Below are 22,008 nucleotides of genomic sequence, written 5' to 3' on the forward strand. Positions count from 1 at the left end.
GTAACCTATTTTTGCAGATTCTGTAGAAGCAAACCTAAACGGAAGTATTTTCCAAAATGCTTATTTATTACCCTAAAGTGTATAACATTGCTGAACTTTTTTTTTCCCAAAACTTCAGCAGATCTCTTTTTTGGTTGTTTGGGTTTTTCGTTTGGTTTGGTTTGGTTTTTGTTTTGTTTTTCTTTGTTTGTTTTTGTTGTTGTTAGTGAGTTTTTTGAGATCAGATTTTGTATTAATATACTCACCATGAGATATTATAGGTTGCTGATTTATAATTTAGGGCATAGTGTCCACTCTTCTGTAGTTTCTGTCTTGGTGTTATTATATCTGAAAGTTTTGTGTTTCTTAATACCTAAAGCTCATTACTTGAGCCTATTTTAGGATTTGAGTACAGGCTTGATTAGCACCAAGTTGTTTGATGCTGGGTGGTTAGCAGCAAAACTCTGTCATATTAAAATGGCAAAGAAGTCTCTTTGTAGACAATAAAAAATATTTTTGTGTTTTCTTCATATTGTTCATTCTTTCAGGCTTTGTGATGTATCATTAAGAACAAAGAATAATTTGAGTTATCTGCTTTGAACTTAAACCATAATGAAATAGTTGATCATAGTCTCTTGAAAGGTAGTCTTTTAAACATTGACAGAACCAAGAGTTATATTTTTTTGGCATTTTTGCAGTTGTGCAGAAGACTGAGGAAATATAACACAGAGCCTTGTTCAAAGGATTGGAGGTCACACCCATGGATTTGGTTTCTGGCAGTACTGCTGGTTCACTCTTCCTTTGATAAATTGCTTGAGCCTTTGTCACAATGACTATAAAATAGGGCCAGTGTTCACCTACATAGCTAAGAAGTGATTTTTAAGGTTGTAATTAATCTTCATGAATTTTAACTTACCTTGATGGAAGTTAATTCAGTGCTTATTATGTGTAGTCCTGTTTGCTTTATGGTATATGGAGAATTCTGGTGGCTGGAAGAATTGTGTTTCGATGTGGATCAGAAGAGTTTGATGTAGTTAATCCAGCAAAATAAGCTATATACAAATGGGGTTACTTCAGAAATGCCTAAATTGTACCCTGAAAAACCAAGAGAAGTTTTGAAATGCACCCAGAGTGCAGGATAACATGTGCTCTGCATTGGGAACAGATGCTGGCTCCATTTCAGCTTTAAACTAGGGCATTCCAAATGTCACAGCGAGCCAGCGCTGAGGGACTTGGCCTTGCAAAGAGCCAGCTTGATATAAATGAGTGTTCATTTGATAAATGGGGTCTATTACTGAATAAGGGTTGTCTTTTGACATCTTATACTGTGCTGGTGCTGCTTTGGATCAAAGTTTAGTTAAATTTCTGTGGAGCACAAGTGTGCTTTAAAGCTAAACCTTCATCATGAAATGATCTGTACTTCTTCAAGGGGAAGCTTTTGAGCCCAGTTTTAAATATATGAAGGTTTTGCATGCTCAGAGCATCCAACTTGTCTGCTGTCATCAGTTCTGAAGCAGGTTTCACTCAGTTATTTACAAACGAAATGTGTGTGTGTCTCTATGCCAAAACAGGCACGTAGAAGCACCTGATCAGCAATTCTTAAACTGAGGATTGTGACCTAAATGGTGTCGTAAGGACTGTGAGTGGGGAGTACAAGGGATGCTGTTTTATTTTGGTATTGCTTGCTCCCTGAAGTGAGATTAGGGCACTGCCCAGACACCCAGGTTGGGTAATTCTCCAGGTGGGAGTTGCAAGGCAGCGTTTGGTTTGACTTTGTGTACAGTGGGTGTTTTGAAGAAATAAAGTTACAAAGAAACAGTTGCAGCTTCTCTTTCACCCACTTTCTCATATTTAAATTTGTATCATGAATGACTCAAAGTGGGGCTTCTTTCATACACAGAATGGTCCCTAAGTCTCCAGCTTAATATAAACTAAAAAAAATTATTGATCACTGCACTGAGAGTTTCACTGTACCTTGAGGCTTCAGTAGTGCACAATGTTTGATGAGAATAGGTGGATGGCTAAAAACGGAGAATATTATTGATCATTGTACTGAGAACAGCTGAACCTTGAGGCTTCACTTGGTGCATAACTAGTGAAAATGGGTGGGTGGAGCATTAGTTTGACAGCTTTCCAAATTTCAGCTATGTAAACACGGGGAGGTCATCACAGCCATTTGAAATTTACCAGGGCTTATTTTTTTGTTTTGCTTTATCGTGTTTTTGTTAGTAAATTCACCTTAGCAGTTTTGAACAAGCCCCATGTGTCCAGTGAGATAATCTTGGTGATGACAGCTAGATCACTTGATCCATGTCCTAGGCTTTATTTGAATATAGGAAACAATATATTGAATCACTTTGACAGAATTTAAATTATTGCCTTTCTAGGGGCACTACATAGTTGAAGGGGAAAGGAAATAGTTTCTGGCTTGAGAGCCTGTTCTCAGCATTGGGGTGGGAAAAATCTAAACATGCTGATATTGTAAGAGGAAAGTACTTTTGGGGTTTTGTTTCATCCATCATTGTAGTGAAAGGGGAGCCAGGAGAGCTGCCTTTGTAGGAAGGTGGAGGGAACAGGCAGCCTTTGGATTAGGTCAGTGGGAATTAAGGATTGTGAAGGTTCTTGTCACTTGGGAGAGCAGAGCCCTTGACATGGAGAATCTGACTGCTAGGAAGTCCAGCAATAAGAGCTGGAGATGCTGAAACAAAACAAACCAAGAGGTATTGCTTCTTAATTTTTTTTCAATGTCATAAAAGTGAATCAGTGACAAAAATATTCCAGTGACAAATTCTAATACTTACTGCTGATCATTTTTTATCAAACCAAGTGAACCTGTGGGAGTCATTGCTGAAGTACAAGGAACACAGATTCAGTGACTTTGCTCAGCTTTTAACAATAGCAAAAGCAGAAGCAGTATTTTCTTCAGATCAGTTTATTCATGTAGTTCAGGTTTTTATTTAAGAGTGAAAGCACCACTTAGGATCTGGTGGTTCTAGTTTTGAATGGTCAGATAAACTACAACCAATCAATTCAGTTGTCTTACTGCTTTTAGTACTTAATCAAATAAGAGGGGGTTTTGGAGGCAAAACATTTTAAATGCTTTCTCCCTTGCCCCCATTTTCCTTTAGGGAATATAGAAACTATTTAAGTTGTAATTTTGTTTGCATTTAATTCCTTTCTCAAATATATAGATAAAAAAATGATCAAAGGATAAATAACTAAACACATATATAACAAATCATATATGCAATCCTAACAATTTTTTAAAATGTTTTAAATGGCCCAGTGTTGAGTATATGAGACACATTATGCCTACATCTCAGGTTTACCAAAACTAGTATGGATAGTGTGTTCTTATTAAAACCAAAAAATCCTAATCTAACAGCAACAAACTGTTCATATCTTATTTTGTCAACAGATTTCTGTAAGGAAATAAAAATTGAAATTGAAAATGTGATTAGAACACAGTTGTTGTTTCTTACCTGCTGGTTTAAGTGATTTGGATTAAAACCAGAGCATACAGGAAGGAGAAAAATCTGTTGTTCTGTTTGTTTTTAAATATCAGTTTGAATAATCTTTGGTGTTTGTGTGTATAGAGGATTCTCAGCAAGCACCTGCCTGTTGCTCTGCAGACATCACCTTGTTCCACATGTATTTTATGCATGTGGTGCAATGCCCAACAATCATCCACTGCTATCAGATTTTTTCTGTTTTTCAATGAAAGTGTGATGGGTCTGGCAAACACTGTATTTTTGTGTTGGTCTATGGAGTATACAATTCTTAATGAAGTTATCCTATTGGAGGTAGTGCATTACTGCTCTGTATTTTGCAATATACAGGAGCACCCCAGAAGCAAATTTTAAAGCTTCTGTCATGCAAAATGATACCCAAGCATGCAGCAGGTGATCTTTCCCTCCTCAGCATTCATATTTACTTACAAGCAATTGAAGAAATCAAATTAACCTGAAAGTAGGAATCTCCATTGAAAACACAGAAATCATTTAATTTGAAAAATTAATAGGATTTCACAGAGAGGTACAATAAACCAACCATTAAGAATCTACAGTTGAAGTGTGTCCCTGGAGGGAGAAAAATGGATCAGGAGAAGTGGTGAAGAAACTAGGTAGATGTGTATTCCTAATCCAAGAATGCATTCATTCTTGCTAGTAGAGCAGGGTGCATAAGATGTCATTATTTTAATCTTTCTCTAATTATGGTTACTCCTGGTTAACAGAAATTGTAGCACCTGACATGTCACAAGTTCAGTGTTTATAAAATGGGGCATGAGGGAAGTCTGGCTTTTTTAATCTGGCTCAGACATGCTTTAAGTGCAAGCACTTTATAACCATTTCACCCACTAAGTACCTCCTCTTGAAACAGAAAAAATATTTTGCCCAAGTATGATCTTCATCTAATGTGGTATTTAAGCAGTGTTATGAGCAATTTTGAATTCTGGAGGTGGCTTCTACTTCCAGCAAAGCTGAGGTATCTAGCCCAGACCTTTTGATGGAAGGAAGGCTGCATGAACATTGGATGGGGTGCAGGAGTTGGTGCTGCTGGAAGGATGTCCTGGCCTTGGAGAAGGGAGTGGGGCAGGGATGCTCAGTGCCTGCTTCCAGACAGGTGGTTGTGAGGGACCAGGTGTGGATATCAGGTGTTCTTTTGCAGGGCTGGAGAGTATATGGGGGAAAGAAAAAGCATTCAGAAGAGGCAAGTGGAGAGAGGAGAAACTACTTTTCCAAATATGTGCTACACTGCCAAAGCAAGTTCACAAATGTAGCATTTTTCAGATGTGGATTCTCTTGCTGTTCTTTTCCTGATTCTAGGTTTTTAAGGTTCATTTTGAGTGAATTTTACAGTTACATATTTGGAAGCAGTGCAGCCTGGCATAGGCCTATAGTCTGATGCTCTTACCTGGAATTTTGTTCTGAGAGATGTGCTAACTCTCTTTCAGAAAAGAGTTTCAGAATTAAAAAGAGGAAATAGTCCTTGAATTTAGAAGCTTTTGGGATTGAAGTTAAAAATATTAGGTTTACCAGTATTTTTCTTTTCTGAGTGTGCTTTTTGGGGAATATTAGGTTCAGTATAACCTGACAGTTGAAGCCATGTGTTGAAACATTTAGTTCAGGAAAAGACCACATTTTTGTCAATATACTTTGGTTTTCCCTCTTCACATGTTTAGTACAGTAATGTTTTTGAGTGCAGTGGTAAAATCAGTTTGTACATAGAGTATAAGGACATGAAAGTTCCTGGGGCTTTGTCTTCATATGCATTTATAGATTTCACCTTCATCCTTCGTCTCATCTTTTCACATAATTTTAATGAAACAGAATGTTACTGGTCTGAAATGTTAATTTTCCAAATGCAAGGGTTGTACTGCTTGAACTATGTTATCATAGTTCCCTCTCAGCTAAGTGAACCAAATAACCACAGGATTAATTTCTGTTTTCTTGCTATTAGTTTTAGAGGGAGCATCAGCCTGTGAACCTATGAAACGTTCGTTTTGCCATTTCTGCACTCTTAATAAAGGGGGTGGAAGAACCAGCAAATGTCATGCTTATCTTAGGATTTGTAAAATGAGAACCATATGAATTGTTTCAAGATTTAAATTTATATTCTGGTTCTTTACCGTTTAGGTTTTTACATGTGAATGGTCATTAGCAGGCTCTGAACTACTTCAGTTTTTAAAAGTTATCTAATTGGTATTTTTCTTCACAGGGAGAAGAGAATTTATCCAAAGATTAAAACTTGAAGCAACCTTGAATGTGCATGATGGATGTGTAAGTCACTTGTTGCTTTTTTGTTTGTTAAAAATTGTTAAATTGTGATTTTGTTGCCATGGTAATCGTCCCTCAACTTAAAAAGTGAAATATCTTTTATTTGTACATTAAAGCTGAGCAGGACCACTCTGCTTGTTGAGATCTACATCTGAATTCTCTTGCTGTTTGTTTCTTCTTGAATATCTGACACTTTTACCATTGAAGCAAAACAAAATACCAGTCCTGTATCTTAATGTCTTATCTATTACTGATTGAATTAATCTCTCCTGCCATTTAAACACATTCCTACCTTTTCAGTTAGGACTCATTTTAAACCTTGACATGAAGGGTTTTTTTTTGTTATTATACTGTGCTGAATTAAAAATTTATTAGTGTTTTGAGTGATTTATTTTCCAATTTCAAAAAGCAAATCATCAAGTGCTACATGCTGACTTATAGGCAATGAAAACAAAAATAAGCCTTCCTGAAAGGCTTATTTAAATATTAACATTGATTTTTGAAAGGGGTCCAAATATTTTAAAACATATCTTTTTTTAAATAAAGCTTTTACCTAAACTAGGTTCAGGACAAAGAGGCTGTCATGTTACCTTTGAGGATTAGAGCAGAAATTCATGGTTGTTAAAGTGTTAGTTGTACATGATATCTGAAAAATGAAAGTATTCTATAAAAAAATGAAAACATACGTGCAGCTTTTGTACTTTAATGTGTAATTCCAAAACTGTACAAACATAATGATTATTTTAGCTTGAGTTGCTCAGACTTTTAATTAAATTGAGGAGCAATGTAATTTTAAATGAACACAGTAGTAGTTTTAAGGAGCAAGTGTTGTTAGCATGCAGCCTTCTCGAGGTCAGAAGTATGATTTGGATGTGCCTGTGTTTTTGTGAGCCTGGAAAGTCTGAAAAAGGCCATGATTAGAATTGCTGTGTATAAATGTGAGCTACTTTTCCTGTGCTGATTACATTATAAGTTTAATGTTCTGGTACAGATGGTGTTGGTGTAATGACACAAATATATACATTTCTCTTTTTTTTTTTTTTCCAATGAATGTTACAAGAATGATGATGTAAGGTCTCTTCCAACCCAAACAATTCAATGATACTGTGTGTATTTATTAATTTTCATATTCAAGATTGTAACAGTGATACTTTGCTTCCAAATTTCTTCCCTAAGTAATTTATCATCTCCTTAAATACTTAAGATTAAATTTTTCAAGTTTATTTTGCTGAAGTTGATTAGGGCTTTTTATTTATGTTTTTCTTTATTTCCTTGTAAAAAAGTATTTTTTTCCTATTAAAATAGAATATAGGAAAATAATATTTCTTCACTACTTGTTAAATGTTAAGCGACTGATCTCTATTCAATTATCTGCCTCTGTGTCATGTAATAGAAATTGCAGATTTGGTGTTGGCTGTTGATGTTGCTTTAATCTACCTGATGGATATTTATTTGAAAACCAATTTTGATGTGATTGTGTTAGCTTTGAAAGTATGCTTTTACATATGGCCTAATTGTTTCAGTGGGTGGAAAATACTTAAATTGTAAACTTACAGCATTATTTGCAGGTATTTAAAATACTTCAGAATTTAAATACAATATTAAAATACTACAGTTTGAAAAAATGTCTTTAGAAGTTAAGTTTGCTCAGAACTCTCCAGCTTTAAGGAATGGGCTATTGGGAGTTCCTACCTCATTTACTGTGTGGTTTTTTGCAAGGAATAATATTTTAAGGCTAACAACCACTCAGTATAATTTCTTACTATTTGTTTTTAAAAAAATCTATGACATAGAAATCAATGAAATTACAATGCTTGTACTTATTAAACTCCTTATTACCATCAATGGTAATTAGGCTTTTTTTTATTTTTATTCTTCCCACAACTGACTCAGCATGCATTTCAAATATAGGGAATTAATGCCATATTGTCCTATTGAAAGGTGTTTCTGGGTTTGGTTTTTGGGTGGTTGGGTTTTTTTAATGAAGGTTGGATGGCAGGGGTTTGGGGTTTTGTTTGGTTGATTGGTGTTTTTAAGAACTTTTTCATTGTTCTGTTGAATAAGCTGTGACTTATATTTTCTATATAAAGCATGCTATGTAATTGGACACGGTGGACATCTTACTTAAGGCAAGAAATTTTTTTTACTAATTGAGGATAAAAGTAAAGTCCAAGTTCCCACCTGTTAGACAGAAGAGAGATCCTATGGGAGATACAACTGTGTGTATAATCATACCCAGGCAGGATATCTGTGAAGAAGGGAATATTCCATTAATTACTTCACATATCCATGCTCTTGTAACAGTAATATTACCATAACACCTTTTGCTTAAAATCTGAGTATTTTCACCTCAGAGTTCAGGGGCAATTCTCTTTGAAACAGTCCCATTTTCCCCTTGGTTTGAAGACACAGTTTCTAGCAGCACTGTGTGAAGTAATTGAATTGGTTCTGCAGAATTATTGATGTCTGCCAATAGCCTTATCTTCCTTCCAGGGCAGGATTTGCCTCTTTCAACAAGGTTCACATGGTCAAATTCAGTAAGATCATTTGTATGCCAGAACTTGCCATTTTCTGTGTTAGCTGTAAAGGGAGCTTAAGAAGATGAGGAAATGTACAGGGGTAGGTGAGCTGTTCTGTGTGAAGTGATTAAATCCAAAGGAGAAATGTTGAAAGAGAAGCAATCTGGACCAGCAGCAATGAAGTGTGAGGAAAGTAGAGGATAAAGAAACTCGAAACCATATTGAATTGCAGTAAAAATACTGCTAATTTTCTTCCTGGTTTGGTCCTGTGAAAGCTGAGGAAGGATGAAATGCTCCTGCATTTCAGGATGTAGATGAAGCATTTGACATGAGTAAATACTACATTCTGAAATAAAGAATATTACCTGAAGGACTAACTTCTCATTTCTATGTACAGGCATTCAGATCAATAACAAACCAGCATCCTTCATGGCAATCATCTCCTTCAGGATGGCACTTGGGAACAAGTCCTTTTCAGATGTATTCCTCAAAGCCAGGCTTAAACCAGTATAGGGAGTTTGTGTTTTCTTAGAAACAATTTTCACCTTGTACTCCACAGATGAAAAGCACTGCCTTTTTTACCCCCTTCTTTGCTTGGGGGATATTCCTGATATTCTGGATATCTACAGCCATTTTTATTTATTTTCTTCTATTTTTGTATTCTCTTAATCTCTTCTCTTCACAAAAGAATGGATTCTGAGGTCACTTTGCATGGAAGTAAGGACTTTGCTTTTTTGTTTTTTTAAGGATTGGCTGCACTGCCTCCTGCATTGTCTTTGAGGAAAACATAGAGATAATAAATTTATATCTCACTAATTGACTAATGAATCAAAAGTGCCTGCTGACTCCTTGCAAGGCTAGATGAGTGACAAATAAAATTAGATACCATTAATAATGTGGAGTATTTAATAGAAAAAAACTAATTTCACAGCCTTTGGTTTTTCTTAGCTTGTTAGTAATTGTCTGTCATTTGTGTTTGATGTATCCTTTCTTCTGGGTCCAACACCCTTTCCCAAGGTTTCCAAACTCTCAGAATAGTAACTGGTACATTATACTTTTAGTTGGGTGTTGAGTGGCAGTGCAGGTAGTCCAATATTTTTTCAAAATAAAAAGCAATTTACTCTCCTGTTCTTGTTTTACATTTTATTTTAGTAGTTTGCTACCATGGAATGAGAAGAGAACTTTTTAAAATTCTGTTTATTTTAGTGATCCATATGCAAATTCAATTGGGTTATTTGGTATTGGTCAGAAGGTTGTACTGAACACTATGTATATTGACTGGAAAGTCTCTGAAAAAAACCCAAACAAGCTGATTTCACTGAAAAACTTTATTACTTTTGAGTTATTTGTTGCCAGTAATGCTGAGAAGGTGATTGGGTACAGAATAAAAAAGCCTGTTTAGTTACAGACCTCTGGTAATTTGGTTATGTCATTCAGGATTATTTTTGAACCAACTTTGGTCTGGGCAGGGTATATTAAAATTGCTCAACTGAGGCAATCATTGCAATGAAATTGGAATTTTGGAGGAGAATGATTGATGTCTTGTGTAGACTTGTGGTGCTGCAATTTAGATAATCTTATCTCCCCTTTGCATCTTCAATGTTTCTCTGCTTTGCTGTCATTCAGATTTTGTGTTTGTACATAAATATACACATCCACCCCCTCAATTTGTTTAATTGTTTGTGCTAACTTTTCTTTCTCATATCATGACTTTAAATTTTTTAGTAGCTTCCTTGTTTTTTCAGTGTTTCATTCTTGTTTCTATTCCTGTATTCCTACATTAGCATTTTGGTTTCTTTAGGGCAATGATAATAATACTTTTCTGCCTGAGAGGCAATGTAGATGAAAATAAACATTGCTGGGTTGTGTGTTTGCCCTGGCTGTAGTGCTGTGCAATGTTTGACAACATTTTAGAGTACAGCCATTGTCAGGACAGGTTATTTCAATGATAGATGGTTCTGGGGGCTGGTTGAAATTGTGGTTCTTGCTGATTGACAGCCAGAGTTATAAAATCATAAGAGTAGCCATGCAAGGTCATAGCAAAGCTCAGTGGAGCCTGATAACTTGGCCCTGAAGGTGGCCAGCACATATTTTTGAAGGAAGTTGGGACAGGGCAAGCAGACAGTATTTGATGGGTGTTCTGGAGGACACATCATGCTTCAATGGGTAGATAGAGGTGGAAGCTGCACCTTTGTTTCTGATCATTTTTCATTTCTCTTTGATGAATATGTATATCCTTCCACTTCTGGTGTTTAAGGTGTTCTATAACAATGATTTCCAGTTTCATTAAAAAGCCATGCGTCATTGGATTGTTCATTTAAGGCCTTCTATTTCCTGTACTGTGAAGATCTGCAAAAAATTATTTTTTACTTTTTCCATGCCATTCATGCTCTCATAAGCTTCTATCATTTCCCTTCCCTAGAGCAGTACAAAATATTTGCTTCTTGCCATAAAAAGTGTTAGATATCTGTGAGCACCCCAGTAATTCTTTGTCACAATTTCTCTTTCCAAGTGGGCAGTAATGGAAATGGAGAATACAGGAGTGGGATATGAACCAAACTGCTTAGTGTGGGACACGTGGGATTGCCATGCATGGATGTATATCCTGCTCTTCTGTGCATTTCCTAATAAATCCTAACAATATCTGATTGTTTCTGAGCACTGAGCTAGCCCTGGCATAGGCATGTTTGTTTAACACCAAGATCTCTCCTCAAGTTCCTCCACCTGAGAATATCAAGGTGCTGTTGTCCCTGTGATCCACCTGAAACTGCTAACTCTAATTTTGCAACTAACCCCCACTCAACTTGTCATTAAAACAGCAACTAGAATGCTTGTATTTATTTTAAACAAAATTATTTTTATTGGGGGGGGTGTCTCAGAGTGAAACATTTGAATTTAAAAAAAAAAAGCATAAGAAAATAATTCAGAACAAAGTGGGTTTTTTACCAATTCTGTAATCCAGTCTGGTACATCACACTAAGGCAGCTGTTCTGCCAACAGAATCTAGCCAGCAGAAAATGGTGATGGCTGCAGTTTGACACTTGAAGGTATTTTAGAGGCTTACTTGAAATAATAATGGTCTTGCATGCAGTCTTTGGTGCTTGTGCATGAGCTGCTGCTTGGAGGATACCTTTTGAGCTTCCTGGATTTTGAGTGCTTTCACAGCTTTGTTTCACTGACACATTATTAAGCACAGTCTTGTGAAAAGGAGAATTGATAAGGAAATGTATTGTAAAGCTCTCCCAGTACAATTCTGTACCTCACTGTAGGATTCTTCTTTCCCAGCCTACTCACATTTTTCAAAAGGGATCTGGGATGGATTCTGCAGTGCTTTTCCCTGAGAAGGTGTGGTCACTGAAAAGTGTGCCAAGCAATGGATGGTCAGAATTTGGATATGGTGAAGCTGCAGTAATGAGAGCACTGTGATGCCCTCCAGTTCAAATTCAGAGAACTCTCTGTGGAGTAGATTTGGTACATTAAAGCCCCTGAGTGTGTAAAATTGTGGCTACTGTGGGAAGCTTAATTTACCTGATGAACTCTTGAGGAGCTAAGGGAGTAATTGAGATGCCATAGGTGAAGCAGGTGATTCCCTTATCAATTTGTTTTAAAAACACAATTTTTTTTTATGCTAGCTGCTTAGAAATTACATCATTTCAGTTGAATTTGTTGACTCCTATTTCTATAGTGTTGGATGAGTTTGATGTTTTAATATGGTGAAAATTGAATTAATGTAAGTCTAAACAATTTTTTTTTTATTCATGCAGGTGAATACAATTTGCTGGAATGATACAGGAGAATATATCTTATCTGGTTCAGATGACACCAACCTGGTCATTACTAATCCCTACAGCAGAAAAGTAGGTTTGTTTCTGGCTGCTTGTTAATTTTCAAATAGGATGCAAGTTAGTATTTTTCATGGTATTAAAAGATATTTTTAAATATATAAGTTTTCAGATACTAATTATCATGTGAAGAAGATAATATCATGCACTTCCTAGTGTATATAAATGGGAATAAAATCTCACAGTGCTTTAAAACTTGAGAGTTCTAATCCTTTGTGACATTGGTATTATCCCATTTTACGGTACATGGCTGGGCACAAAGGGAACCTGGTCTCACCACAGATTAGTGTCAGGACTAGCAATAGGATTCAGTAATTCTCATGAAATCTTGTAGTCAGATAAACTGTTTTCCTCTCACTTTTTAAAATACTGTATTTTTTGCTCTGTGTAATGTACTGTATGTAATGTCTTTCTGTGTGATGTTTTGGAGTGTCAATCTTGATTAAAACAGTTCACTCCAATTTAAAATTACATTGCCTTGTGTGTGCCCTGCAAGTGGATGGAGAATAATTTGTACTGAAATAAGGGTTGCAATGCAGCTGCAAGACTCCCAGTAGTGCCAGCTGGCATCTATCAGGTAGTGGCACTGTCCCACACCTTTCTCTTGAAGGAACTGCTGATAGTTTTGTAGAACAGATGCTCTGAGCTGTGTCCTCTCAGAGGCTGACAACTAAACCCCAAGGATATGCTCAAAAATTAATTGTGTGGGAGAAACAGAAGGTGTGGTGGAAGAGAGTTTGAGTAGAAAATAATAGTTTGCTTTCCTGAAGGGTTGTGGTGGTTTGGAGTGTTGCCTCTGCCTATAGGTAAGGCCCTTTTGCTCACCTCCCCAAATAAGCCAGAGCTTCCAAACTTCATCTCTTCCTTTCAGTTTTGGTGTCAGCCTGAAAGTTCAGATCAGTATCACTAGGTAGGGTTTTTCTTGGACTGGGAGTTCTGCTGGAAAAGTGGTATCAAAGACAGCTGTGAAGAGGATGATGGATATATTCCAAAGTGAGTGTTGGTGGAGTGACTTGCTGAGTAAGAATTTTTCATGCAAATAAAGGATGTTCAATGTTATGTATTGTGCAGAATTTATTTTAATATCCTACTATGGGATAGTTGCTCATTATATAATTTTTACATTAAAATATTGTAATATTTTAAAGGTGCTGCAATTTAAAGCTTTATGCTTTCATGGGACAGTTTCCCCCCCTGTTGTGTACTACTTCTCTACTTAAACCTTATGAGGAGTGCAGGAGATGTTTTGTTTTCTTTTTTTTATTTTTCACAGTTAGCTGAGTTATTTATTTTTTGTAACAGCAGAGGAGAAGATGATTTTTGAGGTTTTTTTTCCCCAGTACATGCAAATGCAATTATAAAACAGCAGGTACCAGCAAGAAGACTCAATAATCAGTGTTATTCCTGAAATGTACTAGAGATGTGATTTTAATCAGTGTACAATTATGTTAGCTTAATTTTTTTTCTGGCTTGAGTAAGAGGATCTATGCAGGAAAAGGCAGCAAATAGGTATCAGAACTGTGTTGTAATTCCGTCATCTTGGCAAATATCCTTATTACCATATTTTCTGTTATTATCTAGGTAGAGTAGCAAAAATAGACTTCAGCCCATCAATATTTTGTATCTTTCAGAATATGGAGATACACTGTTTAACTTTTTTAGTGGGAATTATTTAAAAGGTGTGAAATAGCACTTCTGAACTGTTAGTCATGAGCTGCTACTGACAGAGAAACTTCATTTGCAAAACACTTCCTTTGATTAAGTTAATTGAGTGGAAATTTGGAAGTAATTTTCATACTGTAAACAACTTGGTGAGTATTTCTTTCCTAATGGGAGTGGTGAAAATGCAGTTTGCTTCAAGTGCTGCAGATGGGAGAAATAAGAATATAATGTTTACTTGTTCACAGGAAAGCATGTGGAGGTTTTTTCAGTTTTGGTAAGCTAAATATGTGAGGAAGGATAAAGAGTCACCCCAAAGTGTTTAAAATCAGCTGTGAATGGTGAAGTAAATCATATGTTTCTCTGTTTTCATGTTGATGAATGAGAGTCTAAGTCAAGCCCTGGTTTATTTCCCTGTATAATCAAGTTTTTAAATGTTTATTTATTTTTGGCTAGTTTCAAGACATTCTTCTTTATAAACATCAGTTCTCCTTTTTAGAGTGAGTTTGAGTAACATCAAATTTTAAAGTCTATAAAGTTGGCTTGGATTGCAGTGCCTTATTCTTCTTGACTTACAATGTCCCAGATATTCGAAGTCTCTCCTCACTGATGTGCTGAGTGGCTGCACCATCACCCTGACTAATGTTTCACTTTGAGAAACCTGATGTGCTCTGGAACCAACATTGTAAAAACAAAGGTGGCAGCTGCATTCCAGCCCTTGTATTTTGCAGACTGCTTTGTGCAAGTGCCTGAGCACATCTCTCTTGTAGAACCACGTTGTTCTTAGAGGAAATTTGGTGTAAAGGCAGTTTGTCTGTTGTGTTGTACTGAACTGTGCATACTGGCAGCCTGTGCATAACTGGTATTTCACAGTCTGAGTTTTTTCCATCCTTTATTTGCTTGGAAAACACTGACCTGCTGCAGCCTCGTTTTTTTCTTTGTTCTTTAGGTTCTCACAACGATTCGCTCAGGACACAGAGCCAATATTTTCAGTGCAAAGTTCCTGCCATGCACCAATGACAAACAGATTGTTTCTTGTTCCGGAGACGGAGTCATTTTCTACACGAATGTTGAACAGGATGCAGAGACCAACAGGCAATGCCAGTACACCTGCCACTATGGGACTACCTACGAGGTACCTCCTGAAATAAATCATAAGATTAAGATGGGGGAAAACATGTATTTTATTGTATTGGTGCCCAAGATTTTAACCAGGTTGTTGAAAACTTTGTTTCAGTGCAGCAAGAGTTACAGAACTTTCTTAACTTTCTTCTGTCTTTTTTTAATTGCTTTTTTATCCCATTTAAAAAGTAGACTTGAACAGAGAAATGTGCTGTCTGAATTAAATTGAAAACTTTGCAAAAAATGGTACTAAGGAAGACCACTTTGTACATATGAATTCACCTTCACTGAATGAATATTCTGCAGAGCAAAGCAGACTAAAATTGAGCTCTGAATTTCTTCCTGAAGTAGGCTGGGGGGTGGGGGAAGTGACTGTTTTGCATTTTTATTTTTATTCTTCCCCCCTGCCCCTCCCCTCTTCCCTGAACTTTTCAGCAGTTTCATGCCTTTTTCGCAATTTAGATTCTTCTAAGAAATGCTTAGCTCAGCATGTGTGAACAACTTAATCTGAAAAAAAGTGTTTACAGTTGTAGATAATTTTTCTATTGTGTATTCTAGTTAATTCTTTAGGTGTAAATTTAGCCACAGTCTTTTCAGTCCTCCCTTGGAAGTTTTGTTCATATAAATTAGGCAAGTGAGGAAGCAAAGTATTACTTAAGTAAGGAAGATAGAAAGATTTATTGTTCTATCTGCTTCTTTTAAATAACAGCAAAAGCTGCTGCTTGCAAAACTTACTATGCTTAAAATAGAAAAAATTGTCAATTTTTTGGTAGGTTATAAGTGTTCCTGTTTCTTTCACTATTTTTGTTGGGGCTTTTTTAACACTACTGCAGTACACACACAGGGGAAAAATCCCAAATCCATTGGTTTTTTATGTATTCAGCTCAGATTTCATAGCAAGCTTTTAGATCACTTTCTTTGCATGTCAAATGAATAAAATCTTTAAAACTTCTCATAAAAAGAATTGAGGTGTGTGAAAAAAGAAAGTGGCTGAAGTACTGCCAGAGTAAATTTTTGTTCCTGTAGTAAAAGTGTCCTTGTGGTTGTAATTACACCAATTACATTTCCCTGCTATATTGCACCATCAAAATGGTCTTATTTAGGATGATTTTTATTCAGCCATAATGTTAACAAGAGGGCAGGGCATTATTATTGTTTTGAATGACAGGAGTGTGATACAGTTTTGGTTGGTTTTGCTGCTTTTAAACACTGTTAATGGAAGGAATATCAAAACCTCCATAGGACACTGGCTGTTTTAACAACTCTGTCTCTTTATGAGGTTATTTTTCTTATCCTATTTTGCACTGAGGTTGGGAGGTTCCTGGAGTGGAGAGATAATTTCTAAATATTGTGTTGGTACTGCCCAGCTGTATGTAACCACATCATCATGTTAAATATAGAACTTTGACTCACTGGCTTCTCTGAATAACAACAGCCAAAAGCTACCCCTGAGGTACCAATTCTAAATTTGAATGTGGTTTGGATTTATGCAGCTCTTGGAGTTTGTGGCAGTTCAAGACATTACAAAAACATGAAACAGGAGTGTGGAAATTGGTGTAGATTGTTGTAAACTGTGAGATATTTGTACAATTGTTTTCAGTTCTGAGTGAGAATAGAATAAGAGAGGGCGAGGCTCTTGAGATATGTTTCTGAGGAATTTATTGTTTGTACAAGACCTTGACAAGTTTGTTTTTTCTCAGCCAAATCTTTTCTTTATTGCCCTTCATGTGAATTGTGTTTCAGAAAGGGAATGTACTTTTATGAACACCTCTTACTTTCTTGTTTTAAATACAGTGAAGTGATTGTACAGCTATACACTTTTAAAGTTAAGTAGCAAACAAGTTTTTAGTTAGTAAAAAACCAATTTTATATTTATATTTATAATGTGTACTTGTTGAACTTAAATGTAGTAATATTGACTCAATTATTGGGGCTTGCACTTCTCCATTTCTCTGGTTTAGTGCTTATAAAGAACTTAGGATGTTTGTGAACACTGGACATAAAAGTTCCCATGTGCAAGTTATATTACATGGATAGGGTGAAATTGCATCAGTGTGAACAAAAATAAAACACAGCTACTAAAAATAAGAGCTTTTCACATTCAGCAACATTATTGGAGCAAAATGTTTTCACTGAAAGCTCTGCTAAATGCTTGAAGAATTTAGTGGATTGCTAACTTTTATAGCTATGCAAATGAAGGTAATTTGAATGAAATATGTCGTGAAAACCAGTCTTCAATATGTTACACTGATATATTGAAGAATTGTGGTCATAGCTCAGCAGTTCTGTTGGTATTCAAACCTTGCCTTTGTTCTGCAAGTTAGACTTCTTATTTGGCACAGCAAGCATTGTCTCAATTACTGTGCTGAGCCTTAGAAGAGAGGCTGAAGCCTTCAGCTGTTACCTTTGTAACCCCATTTCAGGTAGAGAGATTTGCAGATATCATTAAGTTACTTTTATTAAGAATTTCGGGAGGTGGGGGTGATAAATCATCTCATTTAAAATGTTAAAGAATGGCTCATGCTCTGTGTTCCATGATGTATTACACTGTTAGCCATTGTTGTTGCTTTATAAATGTCTACTGATAGTAGCAGGAGTGTAGGAGAATAAAAATACTGCCACAACATTCTCTGTTTTCTGTTCTAAGAGACAGAGTGTAAGTAAACTGGCATTTCCTGTGCATTCACTGACCTGTGGAATTCAGGTCATATTTAACATTATGGTCACTTGCCTTTTTATCTTGTCTTGAGGAGGCTTTGAGTGAAGCCATTCATGTGAGACTCCCTCTGAGCTGTCCCTAGCTGGAGAAGGGCTGAGCTTAGGAAAATGGTTCAGTACAGTGCTCTCTCAAAAAAAAAAAAAAAAAATTAAAAAAATATTGCAGTGAGGAGGTAGCTTGGTAGCAGCCTTTAATGCAGACTTGCTGCAGGGAACTACCTAGGATGTAAAGGAATAGCCCAATGGGAATAAAAGCCATTTAGTATTTTCAAGGCATTCAGACTTCTGAGGACTTTGTTTGTAATTCTCTCCTATTACTTGATAGAGAATAAACAGAGCTTTTGTTGATTGTTGCAGCAAACTGATAAGTTATCTGAAAAGTGATTGCAGTAAATGTATGTTATGCATTAAAAGATAATAGAAACAACTGTAAGCCTTGACCTATGGAACTTTAATCTTATGTGACATTTAAAAGTTTCCTTTGACTTCAACAGTTCAAACCTTTTCTTGAAAATGAGGAAACATCATCAGTTTTTCATTTTTTCTCATTACTTCACTGGAAAGCTTGACTTGAGTCCTAACTGCCTTACTGCTGCTCCAAATATTGATGCTTTTATTTTTAATTTAGTGTTATTTCTGGAGGCATTCATAATCTTATTTTTTTTTCTTTTGAGCAGATTATGACAGTACCAAATGATCCCTACACTTTCCTCTCTTGTGGTGAGGATGGCACTGTGAGATGGTTTGATACTCGCATCAAAACAAGTTGCACAAAGGAAGATTGTAAAGATGTAAGAATGAAACCTTTTAATAAAGATTTCTTTAATAATAATAATAATAATAATAATAATAATAAATAAGCAAAATAAAATAGTAATAAAAATCTTATAAAAAAGATTACCTAAATGTAGAGCTGTGCATCACACAAACACATGATATGAATTCTCGTAAAGCTTTTAGAAATAATAGATTTCAGGGTCATTGGTGGAGATGACAGTATGTTTCCCAAGAAACAATAAAATCTGGGGAGTCTTTTTTCACTTTTTTAAATTTTTTTATATCCTTTGGCATTTTTTTAATTAAAAAATTTTATAAAAATGCTTTGGTGTGAGGCTTCAGATATGGTAGAAAAAAATTGTCTGTTGAAATTGAATCTTTTAGTCTGCTTTACACTAATAATGTAGAATGCAAAACGGGAGGCAAAAAATGAGCCTTGAGAAGCACTTGCAGCCTTGTATTCTTGAACATCCTTTGTCCCTCTGTAAGAAAAGATTTAGTAATGAATTATATTAGATTACTGGTATTACCAGTGTCCACTGTGTTTGAATTTTAGAAAAAACTATAATATTGAATTGGAACAAAATTATCGAAGTATGTATTGCTAGTCTTGATTAATTTTGTTCAGCCTTGTGCACATTTACCAGTTCTAGGGGTTTCTTTAATTTTTTTCCCCTTTACCCAGTTATTGGCTTGTAGATGGAACCTCCTCTAATCCTTTAATTGATTTAAACTGTTTCTGCATATTTAGTATTCTTCCACCTCCACAGTTACTGTGTTTCCATAAGAAAATCCAAGGTGCAAGGTAGTTTATAAGTCTGTTTAGCTTATCTATTTTTAAATGTTCCTGTGTTTTTGTTTTGATTAGGTTTCTTTTTCAGTTGTTCTGGTACCAGCTTTCTTTCTCTGATAGTTTTCCTTCTGTGCAGTGGCTTTTCTGATAATACATTTATGATCTACCTTCACAGGCCAGACATATTTTCTCAAAATCTGCTTGACTAAGGGAGGGGCCTGTGTAGTGAAACAAAACAAAACAAAGAATTATACTTCAAGTGTTCAGAGCTATTATTTCAATGCTGCATTTTTGTGTGTTCCAGGATATTTTAATAAACTGTCGTCGTGCTGCCACCTCTGTTGCTATCTGTCCACCCATCCCCTACTACCTGGCTGTAGGCTGTTCTGACAGCTCAGTGAGGATCTATGACAGGAGAATGCTTGGCACAAGGGCAACAGGTAGGAGCCACATTGTGCAGTGAGCATTTCTACCCACTGGCTGTGCCACATTCAGGTTATTTTCAAAATAGGTGGTGAATGACTCAAGCAAAAGTGTAGCTTCCTTCTGTGGGAGCTATGGCTTGTAATAGTAGAGTCATTTCACTCTAATATTTCCTAATGCAAAAATCTTCAAAGAGTAAGTCTAATCTCTTCATGCATCTCATGTGTATTGTGAATGCATTGTGTACTGAGTGCAGAAAAGGACTTTTTGTAATGTCTCTTATTTTGTCTTGAAACGTGTGATTCCAGGATTCCAAAAAGCCAGGGATTGCAGCCTCCAGTGGTTCACCTGAATTTTAATTAAGTTCTTGTCCTGTGCTCTACCATGCTGGAGTTTGATGCTTCTTATGGGAGGAGATCTCATGAACTCCATAATATCCTGCACTGTGCTTGCCTTTGTAGTGCAAAGGCACTAAATTCCTTTCTCATTTGTGTGTAGATATGGATCTGCATCATTATTTCATGGTTTTTGGTTCTAAAAGTTCCATTTGTGCCACATTTGACAGATAGCTTCCATACAACATCATGTGGGTGTGTGAGACAGTTATATAAGTGTGTGTGTTTTCATCTTTTATTTTTTTTGTAATGTACATAGAGTTTGTAAACAAAAATAATTAAGATGGTAAAATCTGATACGTCATTCTCCAGATCAAAATTATTGTAGAAACTACAGGATACATTTTTGTTGGATCCCAAATAAGGGGTTTATTGAAGCTGTTGAAAATTTGCAATAGTAGATGTGTAATTCATTTCTTCCTCATCTCTTTCCCCTCTCTCTTTCCCCTCTCTCTCCTTTTTTTTTTTATATATATATTTATATATATATACACATAAAGGGAATTATGCTGGCCGGGGCACTGTTGGAATGGTGGCACGTTTTGTCCCTCCTCATCTCAACAACAAATCCTGCAGGGTAACATCCCTGTGTTACAGTGAAGATGGCCAAGAGATCCTTGTGAGCTACTCCTCAGATTACATTTACTTGTTTGATCCCAAGGATGACACAGCACGAGAACTTAAAGTCCCTTCTGCAGAAGAGAGAAGGGAAGAGGCAAGTGGTTAAGATGACCTCCTTTCATCTTTTGTGTTTTATAGCTTGCAGCACACAAGAAATACCATCAATTGTGTTCCCCTTTAATCTGAAAATAGTGTTGCTGGTCGTAGACTGAGGTGTGACAAGTAGATTGTCACAAAAACTGTGTATTTTTAATACATATTTATGTATTTATTTACAAAATTTTGTCACTCTGGTTTTCCTTCTCGTCTGGTTTCCCTCTCTTAGAGATAAGAAGGCATCTGCCTGAACCTTGGTGCATAAGACCAGCAAGGCTGGCAGGTCACTCTGTGTTCTGTTACTTTTCATGCCATGAGAAGCATATTCCTTGACATTAATGCTCCTTGGTAAAAGTCATCATTTCCTGGCAGATATGAGGGAGTACAAGAAGTTTAGATCAAACTTGTGCATTTTGTTGATAAGTGTTCTGCTTATTCATGGATAGTCTGAACAGAAGGCTGACGTTCGGTGTTTTGGTGACAGATATGAATTTAGGTGACTTAAGAAAATGCAGATTTATATTTAGGCTTAGAATCCTGTACTGTAGAACATAAATAGCTGTGTGATGCTTTTCTCTCTTTTTTTCTCTCCCCCAGTTACGTCAGCCTCCTGTTAAACGTCTGAGGCTCAGAGGGGATTGGTCAGATACTGGGCCAAGAGCAAGGCCTGAGAGTGAGAGAGAGAGAGATGGTAAAAGCATTTGCATTTGAAGGGGGGTTGTTGTCTCTGCTGCTGTGTTTTGTTGGGTTTTTGTTTCATTTTGGGGTTTTTTTCTTGCTTTGATTTGGGTTTTATTTTCCAGTTTTTCTGACGTATTCCCAAAATACGTGCTTTGGATTGTCCTTGTGTTAACAATCAGCCAAGCCTTAAGATGGTTTTCTTAGAATTTAGCACAGAGCTGCTATTGTACAATGATTCTTAAAATTGAAAATATTGAAAATATTCTTAGCAGGAAAATTACATTGTTTCATTTAGGCTGCTGTAAGTAAAGGAGAGCTTTTTTTTCATTGTCATTGCTCAGGGACTAACACTAGCACTTATTTCTTTTTTTTCCCAGTCACACCTCATATGCAATCATAATTGCAAATTAAATGCTCTTTAATGGTTACATTATGGGACTGGAATTCAAAGCAATAGGATTCTAATATTATACTTTGCATTTTTATAATGTCATTTAGTTACACAGGGTGGCTAAATTTTATGCTTATATTTTCATGTTTATAATATATTACTCAATTGCTTGAGATTTTAGTAAATAAAGCATTTCCAAAACAATGCTTGGGTAT

The 22,008-nt window shown here is 36.0% G+C and overlaps 1 protein-coding gene across 6 annotated transcripts in view; it reads left to right on the forward strand.

Moving 5' to 3' along the window:
• Window positions 1–22,008, forward strand: part of DCAF6 (DDB1 and CUL4 associated factor 6) — a 73,231-nt gene that overhangs the window by 10,289 nt on the left and 40,934 nt on the right. For all 6 annotated transcript variants that reach the window (XM_036406583.2, XM_036406616.2, XM_036406591.2 and 3 more), the window contains exons 2-8: window positions 5,698–5,759; window positions 12,040–12,132; window positions 14,726–14,911; window positions 18,294–18,407; window positions 19,491–19,626; window positions 20,505–20,719; window positions 21,319–21,412. In XM_036406583.2, coding sequence (XP_036262476.1) covers window positions 5,698–5,759; window positions 12,040–12,132; window positions 14,726–14,911; window positions 18,294–18,407; window positions 19,491–19,626; window positions 20,505–20,719; window positions 21,319–21,412 — 900 coding nt within the window. The remainder of the gene's footprint in view (window positions 1–5,697; window positions 5,760–12,039; window positions 12,133–14,725; window positions 14,912–18,293; window positions 18,408–19,490; window positions 19,627–20,504; window positions 20,720–21,318; window positions 21,413–22,008) is intronic.

This window comes from Molothrus ater, chromosome 2, assembly GCF_012460135.2.
Source record: "Molothrus ater isolate BHLD 08-10-18 breed brown headed cowbird chromosome 2, BPBGC_Mater_1.1, whole genome shotgun sequence".
In the NCBI taxonomy this organism is placed as follows: domain Eukaryota; kingdom Metazoa; phylum Chordata; class Aves; order Passeriformes; family Icteridae; genus Molothrus; species Molothrus ater.